At 34.7% G+C, this 16,154-nt stretch overlaps 1 protein-coding gene across 4 annotated transcripts; it reads right to left on the bottom strand.

The window, feature by feature from the left end:
- Positions 1-332: 332 nt before the first annotated feature.
- Positions 333-15,331, bottom strand: LOC103721882 (myosin heavy chain-like protein). Of its 4 annotated transcripts, none has more exons than XM_039130203.3 (9): positions 15,008-15,331; positions 12,449-12,576; positions 10,751-10,807; positions 10,519-10,632; positions 5,186-5,254; positions 4,994-5,077; positions 2,010-2,171; positions 812-892; positions 333-731 (listed from the first exon to the last, which is right to left on the bottom strand). In XM_039130203.3, exons 1-9 carry the CDS (start codon positions 15,255-15,257, stop codon positions 666-668), a joined length of 1,011 nt encoding a protein of 336 aa, XP_038986131.3. In that variant the 5' UTR covers positions 15,258-15,331; the 3' UTR covers positions 333-665. The 4 variants fall into 4 exon arrangements, 3 of the variants coding, with proteins under 3 accessions (XP_038986131.3, XP_088565370.2, XP_008810722.4); XR_005513383.3 differs by having other exon boundaries at positions 384-731; positions 812-900; XM_088709244.2 differs by lacking the exon at positions 812-892 and having other exon boundaries at positions 384-771.
- Positions 15,332-16,154: the final 823 nt, after the last annotated feature.

Genomic DNA, 16,154 nt, shown 5'->3' with positions numbered 1-16,154 from the left:
TTCTCATAGCTCTCCTTGAAGAGCCATGTCTCCGCGGATAGAGTGACTGCAAAGCCCGCCGGCTGCTTACCCGTCGCCCCATACACCACCGGCCAGTCCCCGACGTTAGTCACTGTCCTCTGAAACGGCACAGAAAGCGGCAGGAGAACCCCTGAATTAGGGTAGTTGATCCGCTGAATGGGCCGAGCACTTGTACCTAGCAGCACCGTTGAGAGCCATGATCGCCTCCTTGGGAAGGACATGAAAAGGCGAAGCCCACCATGGAAGGAGACGAGGATATATGAGTTCGGCAATGGGAGTTTTTAAAGAGTAAAGACCATGGACCCACCATGTTACATAAAAGACTTCAAAATCCGGCTACATTGGGAATACAGTTAAACAGATTCACAAAACCTTCTACCATTAAACAGTAGAGATAATTCTTGAGGTTGTTGGATTCAACTCTATACAGTGCCCAATCATGTCATGTAGGTAACTCTGTTGAGTTTCTTGGGAACCTAAAAAATAATAATGAAATGCTATCGATCAATTACAACTAAAGACAAGATCTCCACACTCATACACGGTGCATGTATATACATTAAGAACTGTATTCTATTCAAGTAACAAAGGAAGTCAGAATGCTGAGATCTCCATACAACATGTATACATGGTCATCTCTTTAATTAGCTGAAGCATGATGAACAGAAAATCCAAGCACTCAGTATTGGGAAGGTCATTATAGCATAAGCCTGCGGTATAATGGTAAAGTGGAAACCATTTAGTAGGGAGCTGCAAAAGATAAGAAGTCATGAACTGAGTAGATACGTACCACAAAAAAGGCAACCTCTTTGTGGGCAAGAGGTGCAGTAAATTTATTCATTTCCATTGCATCTTTCACTACATCTTGGAGCTGGAAAACTAGCATGGTGATTAACAGATCAAGGGAAAAATTTGAAATAAGGTGAAAGAGAAATAGCCAGAAATATTTTTAATAGAAATAAAGTCCGGTAAACTCTGAACCGAGGAAAGTACTGCCAATTAACATTTTTCATCTTTACATTGCCGAATAAAGACAACTTTTATCTTTAAAATCTTTTGGACCACACTTCTCACATTTAGATCAGAAGAGCAAGCCACTACCAAAAAGTTCATGATATGGGCCTCAACATACAATGAATTTTCAATAATCAAAACCATTTCATGTCTAAAAAAATAAGCAATCCGCTCGCTCTGGCATAAAATTATATTATGCACCTTAAGATACCGATCTTAAATGCTCCCTCAGGAAAAAAAATGGACCTTAAGCCGTCATAAAATTTGTCACTAGAACAAATAACAAGTAAGGTCCTGGACCAGGTACCCTTGGCTTTGGCAAAGCCTAAAATACACACTCAAGATCTGGGTCTATTTCTATCAGCTGAAAGGCATGCAGTAGTGCCCATGTCACCTCTCAGTCCTCCAATGGATCCTTACCATTGATTCGTTAATTCAGTGCTAATTCACTTGATTCATATGGCCAATGGAGTGGACGTCAGGGTAAATCATGAAGCCAAGGGAGATAAACAAGATGGTGGGGCAGTTAAGATTTGGTGGTAAGACGAGCTTCTAGACTCGTAATAGGCAGGTAAATGCAAGGGCTGAAGGATGCAGAGCAGTGAATGTGGCGAAAAGGGAAAGGACAGGAGGGAAAGGGGAAGAGAGTAGGAACAGAGAAGCTAGAGATAGATATATTCAACAGGAAACATAAATTGTTTCCGTACATAATCAAATAATTATATTGAATAAAATTGGCTTCAACAAACTATACCTATTAAATATGACTGGTGAAACCTTCTCACATGGAATAATCAAATAATAACATATGATAATTTGCTTGTGGTTGGGGACATCCTATCAAGATATCACAACTCATACTTCTTGTCGTCTATAGTTTTAAACAATCTAAAAATAACTATAACAAAAGCAATTCATTATTCAAAAAAAAGTCATATCCAAACAATCTACTGATCAGTGTGAAAGATTCGCACCTCATGATGACATTTGAGGGCAAATGACATGATTCTCTTGAACTGATTATAAGCTTGAGAAATGAAAGACTTTGAGAAAGAACCCGCCAAAAAAAATGAATCAGGTAAACCAACAATTTCTGGGGAACACCGATGATGAATGCCCTTAACGAACCGTACAACCTAGCATCACAATCAGGAAAGTAATCAATTATGTATCTCCAGATAAAAAACACATCCAACAGCACTTTTAATAGCATCAGTAAATTAGCTCGCCACTGCAAAAGCTTAATACTTGCAAATATTGACTGACAGAAATACCTATAGATACATAATGTTCGTATTGTGTCAGCAACAATGTGGCAAGCATGTATTTTACGATACACCAGGTAGAGATTTTCGCGCTAAACTCTATATGAAACACATTTTAGTAGATTGAGTTTCATGCTTAAAAAGTAATCTAAAATTTGTGAAAACATTGGCAGTTGTCCCCATATAGTGAATTTCTAGCATCACCTTCCGTTACTTGTTCATCTAGTTACATAATATGATGATTGTTAAGGAATATTCCAGTATCTTTTAGCTGGACAAATATAATAGATGCCTTTTCCTCATTAACCAGGTATATTAGTTTTGCTGCTATAAGCTGTGCTACACTGCTACCTACTCTTGTTATGTGTGCTTTTAATTCATAGCCCAAGGACAGAACTTCAACAACTACAGGCATTGACAAATAAAAAACAGTATGCTATTCCTAGCCAATATGGTATGATGGGCATGAATTTAACTGATTGTTTACCTTTACATATTAAAAATGAAATATTTACCCAAATTTCACTTTGGTAAGGGAATGTTTGGTTGAGTGAAGTGGACAAGAGTCACTTTCTCAAAAATGACTTTGGTCCACTTTCAGCTGTTTGGTTGCAAAAGTGAAAGACAAAAGTTACTTTAGCCACTAAAGTGACTTTTATCCAAAATAACTAGAAGTAACATAATGCGGCTTTAGGCCATTTAGGTCCCTAAGTCACTTGAAAATAGAGATATTAAGAGAAAATGGAGGTTTGTCGCTTCACCCCCACTCTTTCCTCAATCTCAATAACGGTCACATTTTGATAATAAATAATAAAAATATTATTATGTAATATTAATAAAAATAATATTAAATAATTATTAAAAATAATACTATGATAATAATATTACTTTATTCTATTATAATTAATAATATGATTTATTATCTAATATTTATTTAAATATTATTTATTCAAATAATATTATTTATTTAAATATTGAAACATAGTTAAAATACAATGATATCATTTTATTCAATAAATAATAAATAATATCACTAATACTATTATTTATTGATTAATAATAAAATATACTTAAAATTAATATAATATTATTTTATTGAAAAAATTAAGATATTATTATTATGTTCATTAAAATAAATATTTTAGTAATTTAATGTTATTAGAAATTAATAATATTAATATTATTTAACTTATAATAATTGATAATAACATGAACTATTATTTATTTGTTATTAATAATAATTTTATTTATTATTTAAATATTGAAAATAATTGATAATAAAATAATATTACTATATTTAAAGTATTAGACTACATTTTTCAGTATTCACTTCCCAAACAACTCACATGGCAAAACTCACTTTTAGCAAAAAATTACATTAACCAAGCACCCCCTAAAGTTGTCTAAATCATAGGATCCTGATGAAGACCTTTGTGATCCTTGAGAGAAAAAAAACTTCGTTCTCCTATGATCCCATCGCTAGTTAAGTATTTTTATCTACAAGCCTCAATAAAGTTAAAGATTTTACTCAAATAATTTATAAATCAAAATTTGATAAGTGATCAACCGGGAAACTGTCATAGCTAGAATAATCTCTCATGTCAGGATATGTCCGCAAGGGAGATACTGTTAACCTGCATGCTCCTGATGCAGGGAAAAAAGCTTTGACATCATTCAACTGCCTTATAAAGTGGTTTAAAACTTTAAATATATTGTCACCTCAATCTCATGGAGGTCAGCACTAGTAAATGGAAAAAACAATACTTCATGGATTTTGTGCTTTGTCCATGTTGAAAGAAGAGATTTGCCCTGTTCTTGAAGAGTAAGATTGCTAGTGTCCACACCCAAAGGGAGATACCAAACTAGATGTCGAAGACAGCCAAGAAGTGAATATTAGATCATGAATAATGGTATTCTTTTCCAGCCTGGCACTGGCCCAGCATGTACTATGCAGCCAATAAGTGATACTGGATCATCGGTATTGCATGCCAGTCTGGCATTGGCACAGTAGGTCCATTCTGTGCCAATGCCTGGCATGCAGCCGATATCATGCCAGAGCCACATGATGGCAATGCATTTGCATGGAACTGTTTTATATTTTGTGCGCTAACAAGCACTTCGATCCATATCCTAGACAGATTACCACCAGTGGCCAACATCTACTGCTAGCATGTAATACACTTATTCGTCATAGGGGAAAAAGGTGACTTTCTTTTCTTTCTCCCTTCTATTTTTTATATGGGGCGTCTGGTGTTTTTTTTTTATTGATGGGGATGCAAGAAGGAAATTTGCCAAATGAAAAGATAAACTCTAGAAAACTAACATTAAAGCAATGAAGTGTTTTTGTTCAGTGTTGCTATAGTAAGGGTATTAAGTCTTCAATACATGAGAAAAGACAGTATATAGTAAGATTTGTCCACATTGCATATACATCAAGGATGACACAGTTGATCAGTCAAGAAATATAGGGATGTCAGACTAGGCTTGTGTCTTAGACTGCAATTGCAACATCTGTCATCTTAGTGATTATATTATTATCAAAGAATTTTCCTATATACTTAGAAAAAATATCCCTTGGCCATAACAATAACATGATAAATAATTCTTTATTTTCTGGGTAATATCAAAAACTTCAAGAAGATTTACAACTAGATACTTTATTAACAGGCAAAGGACGTGAAATATTGAAGTACCTTCATCATTGCACACTTGATATGTCTTGCAATCTCATAATAATCTTCTGACTTAATTCTCTTACGAACATTTGAAGCCATTATCTAACAGACAACTCAGTTGAAAAGTTCGTATGAGTGAAATTATGAAACCCTAACTCAATATAAATTTTCATAATACAATTATTATATATGAATGCAATGACAACATACCTTTGTTGATTGAAATGCCTGCTCAAGTTGTCGGATTTGAATCCATTGTTCATTAACAATATTTTCCATCTGGTGATAAGTACACCAAAAAATTCATAACAAGGGTACCGATCATGTTTCAGTTAGTAACAAGTTACTTCATGAATGTATTGGAGTCCAGAAACACAGTAACTCTGTAAGAACAAGAAGATCAAGGATGCAAACCATTGTAATTCAAATCTCATAAATCTAAGCTTAAACTTTGTCCAGCAAGACTTGTCATCTTAATTCATAAATATGACCGAAGCAATACAGGAAATATACTTCAATCAATCATGCACATGGTGTAGAGTTAAAGAACAATTTGCAATTTTATTGGGTAGAGAGAGAGAGAGAGAGAGTCATTTTACAAGCTCTAGTTAATAAGCAACACAAATTATATATATATATATATATATATTTTTCATGTCTTACTATTCAAATTTACTACAAAAAAAATGCATGGATTTAGTATGTACATTGTTTACTCTGTTTTGGGCTACAAAATGTTTGACTATGTTAGTGCATATTAAGGTCTATAATCACCAAAAGCTTATATAGATTCGGATCATATTTCTGACTAGAGGATCGACCAAGCATTTTTAAACATTAGGAAGATTAATTCAAGCATCAATTACACAATACATACTTTGCTGATTATGTAGACGTTAATATGAAGAGCATTTCTCAATCAGCTATCAATTAGTGGACTTAGGGTATGCAGTGGCAAGTGTTAAGATAATAAAGACACATGTAACCTAAATACAAAAGCATACTAGTTCACATAATCTTGGCATCATCCCAAGCCTTGGACACAAAATAAAAGACCCAATCTGTTTGTTACAAGGAAAAGGAACTAGATTTTGATCTATTAAAGATACACATTAGCAGTCCTATTTACATTTATTCCATCATGGTATACACTCATCCATGAAAAATAGTTGTATAACTCTGTAAGTCTATTAAATATGCAGTCTGTATATATGCAACCTCACGTATGATGACATGAACTCTTAGGTGGAAAGCCATGGGACTGTATATTATGAAGATACCCTGGTCAATAATGAACTTGTTTCTACATTATCTCCTCAATTTTCATTGTATCAGAGTATAATACGTGCGAGATATACATGCGACAAGTTCAGAAAACCACCATAGGAAATGAGTCTCCTTCCAAAATCCAGTCGTTGGACTGAGTCCCAGCATATCATTCACACCAGTTTAGTCAGACCTCTTTGCTAGAATTAAGGGAGTAATCTTCTGTGGCTATCAGAAACTTCAACAAACTTCAATAATATGTTATGGATCATAAAGCACACGGTATCATCATTATCCTTTGTTCATTGAAACAACATTATCCAGCTAGAAATCCAAGGAGTGCAGTTTAGATTGGATATTCTTTGCATTTTAATGTCAAGCACAGCAAACACACCCAAAAAAAAGGTGATATGAAATTTGAGATATAGAATAAAACATTATTTGATAGGGTAATGACTCAATTTCTTCCTCACTTTAGTGAATAATTGGTGCCGGCCAGACAGGCAGAGAATGAGAGCTGAACCATCAAGAGCAATATATCCTTAGATAGTTTTCCAGATTAATCACTCAAGTCCTTTTCCATGGAAACTGTGTATCCTAGGTGCAGGACTTAAGTTTGTTGGTTTTGCAATTTTAAAATTTGAAAAATATAAAACTTTAAAATGAATCAAATACTAAAAAAAGTTTTGAGATTTCAAAACTCTTTAAAATAAATATAACCATGCCACAAAAAAATTGGCTGGACTGACACACCTTTTTAAGTCAAGTAATATTGAATAAAAAACTCTGTAACTCTAATTTCTATACATTCAGAAGTATGGAAATATAGTAAGAAAAATTGGATTGAGAAAAGTCTGACTAATATATTACTTGGAAATGTAAGACTTTAGAAATATGGGGATCTGGATAGATGGTTGCTCGGTCTGTAGTTACTCGGTGCGCAATCTCCCATCCATAAACTTTTTAGGCATCTCTTGCCTGTAGCATTGCTTTGACACCCCTTCAATGTTACTATTAGACTTTCTAGCTGACAGCTGACTTTGCAAGCTTGCGCTTTGATAGTGATAATTCCCCACCAGTCTCTTCAGCTTCTTCTTTAGTGAACTCAGTATTTCATTACTTCTCATTCATTAGCATTGCAATCCAATGTTGCATGCCCTTGTTGGATGCTATCATGTCAGTTAGTTACTGATATAGTACCTCACTACTTCAATCAGAACCATCTTAGCTTGTGAAATTTTGTGTCACGCCATACACAGTATAGTTATTTTAGTTACAATAAGACATCCTTGTGCATGTGACCATTCCTGCATGGCCCTGCATCCTTGATGCAGTTGAGGGTTAAATTAGGTTAGTTTATTTGCTAGTTTTATTAAATCTCAAGAAGTAGATTAAGTATCTCTTATTTTCATGCAATTTTTGTACTAATTTTCAGAGCTATTTTTCTAGTAGATTTTTGAGCCCTATTTATATTAGTAGAATTACCATCTAAAAACTCTACTTTATGTCTAGTTAGATCAAGAAAGTTTTAAATTTATAAGAATTGTGATTTGGAAAGATTTTGATGGTCTTTTATATGGGATCATATCAAATATTACTAATTTTTAGAAAGTTTTTAGTTATCTTTCGTTAAGAAAGTGAATAGATTTGATATGGTGGAACCTTTTGGAGTCCTATTGTGGGTCAAATAATGTAAGTTAGAGTCCTAGGTCCACTATAGGTAAGTTTAGAGCCCTTTTATGATCAGGAAATATTGTTCTAGAGTTGTTTGAGTATCTATAAATATGGGTTCTTGAGAAGTGACGAATAATGTTTTATTTATGGAATATTACACATGAAGTAACCCCTTTGTGGACATTTTGCCTACTACTATTGTCTCTCTTCTCTATATTCTTCTTCTCCTCCTCTATCCATTCCCTTCTTCTTCCCTCCTACTTGGTCACTGTTTTGACTATGGATAAAAATAAAAATTCAGATTTAATCGGACCCAAAAAAATTTTTTTTTGCCAGATCTATACTATTTGCAGCCCTACAACTAAAGGGATGCATCACGATGGCATCAAAGTTTCAAAGCCATCTTAAGCAATGGAAAATTAATCCTGAAACAAGGCACCGACAAGATGAAGAGCCACTTTGACGATAAAGGAGTGGTTTCAGCAACAAGAAGAGGATGATCGACATATATCCACAACATTTGACACCATTCTTGCCTTAACCAATGTTTCCTTCTTTAGATTTTGAGCTCCCTTCGAAGGCGAGGAGACAGCGGACACACAAAAAGCAGATGAAGATCTAATCAAAGATCCTCTGTGTAGATACTAAGATCGAGGATAACGATAAAGATCAAAACATTAAAGATCAACCATTTATAGATCTTCTGATTGAAGGTCAGCTAGTTTCGAAAGTTGATCCTCCACAACCGGACCAACAGGCACTAGAATTTGTTATTAATGAATTATTCTTTGAACAACTAAAGAATTTAAACATTGAAAACATTGAGGTCCGACATTACACTTTGGTGCTATTCAGCATCCATAATATGATCGAAGTCCTCGGAAAAATTAACATACACAAAAGCAATCCAATGGACTAATCACAAGGAAATTGTTTGTGGGATTTCATCATCAATAGTGGAGATCCAAAAGAGGATTAGGCATCTAGACATCATTTTTTTTGCGACGAGATCCACATAGCAGAAGCATTTGATGTAGTATAGGTCTAGATTAGGTTTAGCTAATTTGCTAGTTTTATTGAGTCTCAAGAAGTAGGTTAAGTATTTCTTGCTTTCACACATTCTTCATACTAATTTTGAGAGCTGTTTTCCTAGTAGATTTTTTAGTCCTATTCTGATTTAGAAAGATTTTTTTGATAGTCTTCTACATGGGATTCTACAGAATTACGAATTTACTAGTTTTCGAATTTTTTTAGTAATCTTTTGCTAGGAAAGTACATAAATTTGATATGGTGGAAGTTTTTGGAGTCCTATAAGTTAAGAGTGCTAGGTCCATTATGGGTAAGTTGAGAGTCCTTCTATGATTAGAAAAAATTGTTTTAGGGTTATTTCACTGTCCATAAACTGGGTCCTTGAGGAGTACTGAATTATGTATAATTTATGGAATATTGTTAATGAAGTAACTACTTTGTGAAGATTTTACCCTCTATTATTTTCTCTTTTCTTTATATTATTCTTCTTTTTCTCTATTTAAGCCCTTCTCCTTCCTTCTCCTTTTACTCTTGTGGCTGTGAAGAAATGATAAATATTCAGATCTAACCAGATCTGAAATTTGTTTCTGTGCATATCTATATTATATGCAGCCCTGCCATTAAGGGACTCCATCAAGCCCTAAATGTAACCATAATCCTTTAGACCCTACATTTGAGCCATCTCTTATAGCTCGTGCCAAATTCTAGCTACCTTCTTAGCATCTCTATACCAGATCTAGTAGTAGTTACATCATAGATTCATCATTGCCATGGCAAACTCTTTGTAAATATCTACTTGAGTTTAAGGGAGCTGCCAGATGTTTGTAAAGTAATCACTGCATATTCATCACATAAAAGTATGTTGATCTTTGTAGTATGTACATGTTGACTGCTATTAATTTCACGTATTCATCCCAGTGCATATAGCATATAAAAAAATCCGAAGCCCTAATGATAATGGTTTTATTCCAACATGCGCAACTCAAGTTTTACAATCGCTAAATTAGCAGGTTATGTACATGTTCATTTATCATGCACTGAGATGTTTTCCCTTTCATGTTCACTTAGCAGTGCTAAGAGGTCTTCCTTCCATATTCAATTTTTCATTTATTAGTGATAAACTATAGATAATAAACAGGTGAGTTGTAATGAACAATGCGAGAATAAAAAGGTCTCATCATGTCAAGCCTAACTGAGAGTAAATAGCTATCTCAGTATTCTAGTTCATTTGATGCACAAATTTAAGATGACTGTCTTGAGAAGCAGGTTCCTCTGTGCACAAATTTAAGATGACTGTCTTGAGAAGCAGGTTCCTCGTATGAAATTATACCAAAATTTTATACCGGAGGTTTCAAACTTTCATGATCAAAATATAAGAAACCATACCTACAACTTGTGGACAAGTCATTTCAGCAAATTGCAGAATTCATTAGATGTAAACACTATTTATTTTCATATGTTATGAAACCATTAATAAAACCAATCATCTGTATTCAGTTTATAGCACTGTTTTCTCACATTATTTACTATGATTTAAAATGTTCATGATAAATACTGACAAGCATAAGACTGACCTTATCAACTTCTGAAGCTACAGCTTTCATTTCTTCCTCTGCATCATCTACCGATGATTCTAAAGTGTGAATCTTAAAGTTGTTCTCTCTTGACTCATTCCATAAAAGTCGCACCTAACCATTATAAGACACCTATCTTCCATGTAAGTATACAGTTCTAAGCAGGAAGTGAAACACACCCACATGCATACATGTGTGTCTGTGTTAGGGGAGGGGGGAGAGAGAGAGAGACCTCTTCTTCCATAGTGGTAATTCTGTCTTCAGAATATGATGAGTCACTCGGTGATTTCTGCAAAAAAAAAAGGGTGGTATATGTCATTTACAGAAAAAAATTTGCCAAGCATTATCATGAAACTTCTAGCCAAGCATCCACAGGGTCAATACCATAACGAACAACCCATTCTCATCTTTCATGATTGTTATGCAGCCCTATCTAATTGTTTTTTTTTATATGAAGATTTTTTGGTCCTTTCTCAATTCTCATTACTTCCATTATAGGTAAATTGAGGTCAACATATCCTTCCCCACACACACCATGTTATCAAATCAAACTTTACCAATTACCTCTGGATAAACTATGAGCATTATGTCAATTCACTTCTTTCAAGCCAAGTTCGTGCGTTGACAATATCATGCCTGTGACATGATCCTGACTCAACTGTAGATTGATTGAAAACCACGTCCCTGATACCTAAAGCAGCAAACCAGATACCTATTGTAGGCCAAAATAACCAAGAAAAAACTGTGACATGACAGGTTTCTTTATATGTTCTGAGCTTGTAACCTTCATTAGCAGACCCATTTTTAGTAGTACCCCTGCTCAAACTAGAGTTTACCGAGGAACAATGGATGGCATTAAACAGGAAGACTACAGATAAACCAGCTAAAAAAATGATGTGTAAGTGGATGCATAGGCATTTTGTACACAGCCTGGAATACTATCATAACCTCGTACAAAGGTACCAAGAAGTCTTACAGGCACAACATCAGGCTTCCTTGACTGATGGCATAGATTCAGGACACAACAAAAGCAACTGCAATGCCTGCCCAAGATTGTAGGTTTTCAGATGACCTAGGTAACAAGCTACATCAAGAAAGAAGTGACCTGAAGTAAAGGTCAGACACAAATATTTCCTTTAAAAAGTCAGACACTTACTAAAATGCATTTAGAACCAAAATGCCAGTAATGATTAAATCAGATTCTTAATTGATCAACTTATGGAAGTGAACTTAAACCAACATATGGCTAGCCATATGCATACTGGGACAGCACCGGCTAATTGAAAATTGTTGCTTAATCCTTTAAAATTCAAGATTGATCTTTTTCTTAGTACATCTTGTATCAGTAATTAGCCAATGTATTCATACAAATTTATTCATGTGCAGACAAACTACATCATGATCGTGGTCATTGCATAGGCCACCTTGCACACAATATATATCAGTTATCCACATAGTTTATCAAACCATAAGAAGACTTCCACACATAAACTACATGCTTATCACTTTCAAGTTCTATTAGACAAACCCTCTAGCATAAACCATGCTCCACTTTGAGTCCATGAAGCTGGTGAATGATGATTTAATATAGTTGTACAGTACATATGAACGATATGCTTATGCACCAAATATGAACAAAATATGCAAGCAACATACTCTAACTACTTAATGTCAGCTTTTTTATTGAGTCTTGGACTTTCTGCTCAAGTTTTAGACAGACAATTATACCGTATTAAGAATTTGAAATAAAGAAAATTAGCTGCGACAGCTTGCTGCATGGGTAATCTGAAAATACAGAAAATCAAATTTGCAGTTCATTTAACATGCACATATAGAAGACAATATTAACATTTTTCCAACATAAGATAGTGTATGGACTATGGAGTGTGTTTGGGAGAGAGGAAATCTTCAATATAAATCAATTGCATACCTTAATGTTATGCAGAGCATTTTGTAGCAGTTGAATCTTGTCTTCCATCTCCCCAATAAGCTTATTATTTTCTTCAAGATGAAGAGTTTTAGAATTTAAGATTTTTGTATTCTCCTCTAGAATAGACTCTGCATCCATTGCCCATAAATCAGTTATAGAATGATATAGAAGAATTTATGCCAAGCTAACAAACTTATTTTTGTATATATATGAGATGAACTATTCTCCCCTCGAGAGGAGAGGGTATCTACTCCTCCTTGACTCCAAAATTAATAATAGGGCATCCAAATCAAAGATACAAATCATTGGTCATGATTTATACCACTAAAAATGCGTAGAAACCAAAAATCACATGTTTTGGTGGTCTCTAACTTGTGCATGAATTAGGTACAAAAATGAATGGTTAAAATAATATGAGACCATGTTTTTCTATAATCTATGCATTAAAATCTATTAACTTTCAATCTATACATATTTTAACATGTGTGGACTGTGATCAGTAAGGTGGATTCTCAATTGAATTGCTTTATTGTGTATTTTAGCATATTGGCACAATAATTCCTTTCTTGTATCCATATGATACATAGGTTAGAAACCACCAAAATATGTGATTTTTGATTTCTAGACATTTTTAGAGATATAGATCACGATCCATAATGTGGATCACGAAGTTCTACAATGTATTCTTCAGAAATCTCTTGTTGACTTCAATTAAATGGTTCAACAATTTATACTCTACTTCATAAACCTGTTTCTAGTAACTTCACCTGGAATGCAACATAATTATGTTCCCCTGTGCACAAGACGATGGTTATTCAATGCATCAAATTCAATTGCAAAACCAAAACTGGTTATGGCACCCATTGATTTCCATTTCATCCACTTATTGCCAATATAATATCTCTAATGGAATTTTAAGACAAACCTAATGATTGAACTGATTGTAGAATATAGCTCAAGATATTACAGCAGATCAAAAATACTAAATCTTGAAAATATAAGAATAATCAAGGAATACTTGGTGGAATACTGAGAATAAAACAAGTAAACAATGGAGTAAATATTTAGAATCAGAAAAAGTCTCGCTAGCCACAATGGCTCATAGTTTTATGCCCAACATCCTTAAAATAAATGTTTCCCAAAGCAGAGATAGACTTGTTTAATGGTAGGCCTGACCAGACAGTACAAAAGCAAACAGATGTTAAGATATGGTGAAAAATTAATTAGAAAGAATTATATGTTCTTCTTGCCTCATATATTCTTGAACATTACCTATGGCATCCAGTGCAAAAAAGAGGAACATGATAAAATAAGTGCATGAGAAATCAAGATGATAAAGGTATATTCTACAAGAAATCGTGAACAAATTGATAGCCCCGAGCTAATCAGCTTTATAAATTCCAATTGCCCTAAATTCCTAATATAAGCTTCATTGAATTCTCAACAAAACTTCCATCTGAGTTTTCCTAGGTCTATAATTTTTCTGTATTAGGAGAAGGGAGAGGAAAACAATTCTTTGCATTGCTCATCTTGATTGGCAGAAACCATAGTGAATATCTGGAATCTCCTTTTTTTTCTACATCTGAAGGTGAATCTTCTTTCTTTCCCTCTTGTTTAGTCTCATTGAAGAGATACTATGAAAACTAAAATATTTGTTTACCATAACATATGTATTTGCATATCTTATTATCCATTATACTATTTTTTGTTCTCTATGATCTTAGACATGTCACTAGTGTCACTTGAATACTGGCATAAGGCCAGCAGAGTTTAAGCCACTAACAAACTCATACAAGCTAAACTTAGTAGCAGATATCATGTTGATAATTCCTCCCTCTTTCTTCCTTCTTTTTATTCTTGATCTATTATCAAAATTAGAGAAGGTTAAGTTGTCAAGCTTGCTGCTTAGTTGGATTAAAATAGTCGCACTTTTAGGTATTTGAATGTTGAAAGTGTTTGTACAACTTATTGACTAGAAAAACAACTCTTTGTGTACCTTAGAAACAGAATCAGTTTGAGGGAAAAAAATTATGTTTGACACCAAAATTAGCCCTTGACAGAAACAAAGAGCAAAGATGAATTCAGAATACTGATTCGATAAAAAGTCTTAATGTATGAATGAGATCTGTGACAACAACAAAATTAGATCGCCCATGATCTTTACATAGCCTAAGCAGATAGAAATAATATCCAGCATAAGATTGTACCGGCGGTTTTCTTGGATAAACCACTACCTAGATCTCGCCATTTTTTATATGTGAACAAACTTGGAATAATTCCTGGCTTCTCTGGGCTGTTTTTCCTTCTATGAACGATTTAGCAGGATTACAAAAACGAAACTCTCAAATTAAAAACTGTACCTACCAGAAATGTTTAGAAGAACTACAACACATAAAGAGCTCCCAAAATTCAATAGCATTTACGATCATAAAATCCACTAACGTTCTCGAACAAAATCTTAAATAAATGCCGCCTCATCTTGATGTAAATAACTCATAAATCCGAGACTGGCGAGCAAGAATCGAAAAGCGGATGAAAAAGGGATTCAAGAAAAATTACCCAATCGAGCGATCTTGAGCTTCATCTCCTCCAATTCGGAGACTAAGGCGTCGTTCCTCGAAAATGCCTCGAGATTGGAGAGGACAGCAGAGAGCAGGACAGCGACTGAGGCGAGGAGAACCCCGGATCGGATCAACAAATATCGCCCATCGCCAGATCTCCGCAGCAGACGACGGCCTAAATAGAGGTGGAGAGGGAATAGGAGCGCGAGGAGGAGGAACATAGCTCCGTCCCCGATCGATGACGCCATGTCGCCTCTTCCGTTTCTCTGTCTTCGCCCTGGCGAGAGCAGCGGAGGTTTTGGGACTCGGAATCCCCTCCTGTTAGAACGTGTCCAAACGAGTCGGATCCTCTTTTAGCCCGTCCACTGGTGGGACCCGTCCATGTGTTGAGTGAATCCGAGTTAGACTAGGATACGTGGCGGGTGGTGATTGAACAACCGACCCGTTAAAAGCCATATTGGAGTTTTCTTTTTGGTGATTAGGATTGTCATATAAAATCTATATAGAGAATTTAATGCAGGATCTCTTTTTTTTTTTTTTGCTAAAAATAAGGAAAGAAGGAGGGGGGGGGGGGGGGGGGGGGGGGGGGGGGGAATGCAGGATCTCTTCGGTTATTGTTTTGATGGAGAGAGTGCAAAACTTAATTGAAACGACTCAATGAAATTTGCTGAAGAAATTTCAATGTATGTCCATGACATAGGGTAAGGTTGCCTTGTTCTCCTCATTCACTGTTTATAGTTCCATGCTAGGAGTTAATTCTCTGTTTCAAGTTAAAGCAATAGAGATTTGCCAAAGAAAAAAAAAAAAGAGGAAAAAGATAGTGGAGGATTAATTGTTTATTTTGTGATAGAAAATTGTCGAAAAAAATGTTCAATTTGTTGAAGAAAACTGCTTGGGACTTTTCGGCCTGGTGGATTGGCTGGATTAAAGAATGATTGATGTCCTCTACAAGGCTGCTATTTTGGTGAATGGAAAGTCTTGCAATCCCAAAGATAAGGGACTCTGCAATTAATATTTTTAACAGAATGTTGGATCTAGCAAAAAGACCTATATGATCGGTAAACTGCAAGGGGGGAGCATTAATTGGCTATTCTAAGCTCCTAATTTCTTCTCAAGAGTGAATTTTAAATAGAAGTGCAATTGTC

This window comes from Phoenix dactylifera, chromosome 12 (genome assembly GCF_051530095.1).
Source record: "Phoenix dactylifera cultivar Ajwa chromosome 12, Ajwa_hap1_PhDact_Kaust_v1.1, whole genome shotgun sequence".
Classification (NCBI taxonomy): Eukaryota; Viridiplantae; Streptophyta; class Magnoliopsida; order Arecales; family Arecaceae; genus Phoenix; species Phoenix dactylifera.
This window is presented reverse-complemented; position numbering and strand designations above follow the sequence as displayed.

What these genes read in the sequence shown, in the direction of transcription:
- LOC103721882 (XM_088709244.2), bottom strand. Translation starts at nt 15,257, where the DNA reads ATGGCGTCATCGATCGGGGACGGAGCTATGTTCCTCCTCCTCGCGCTC. An exon ending in AGGCATTTCAATCAACAAAG is followed by an intron (nt 5,078 to 5,185) that starts GTATGTTGTCAT and finishes GTTGTCTGTTAG; the next exon opens with ATAATGGCTTCAAATGTTCG. An exon ending in TCAAGTGTGCAATGATGAAG is followed by an intron (nt 2,172 to 4,993) that starts GTACTTCAATAT and finishes TTGTGATGCTAG; the next exon opens with GTTGTACGGTTCGTTAAGGG.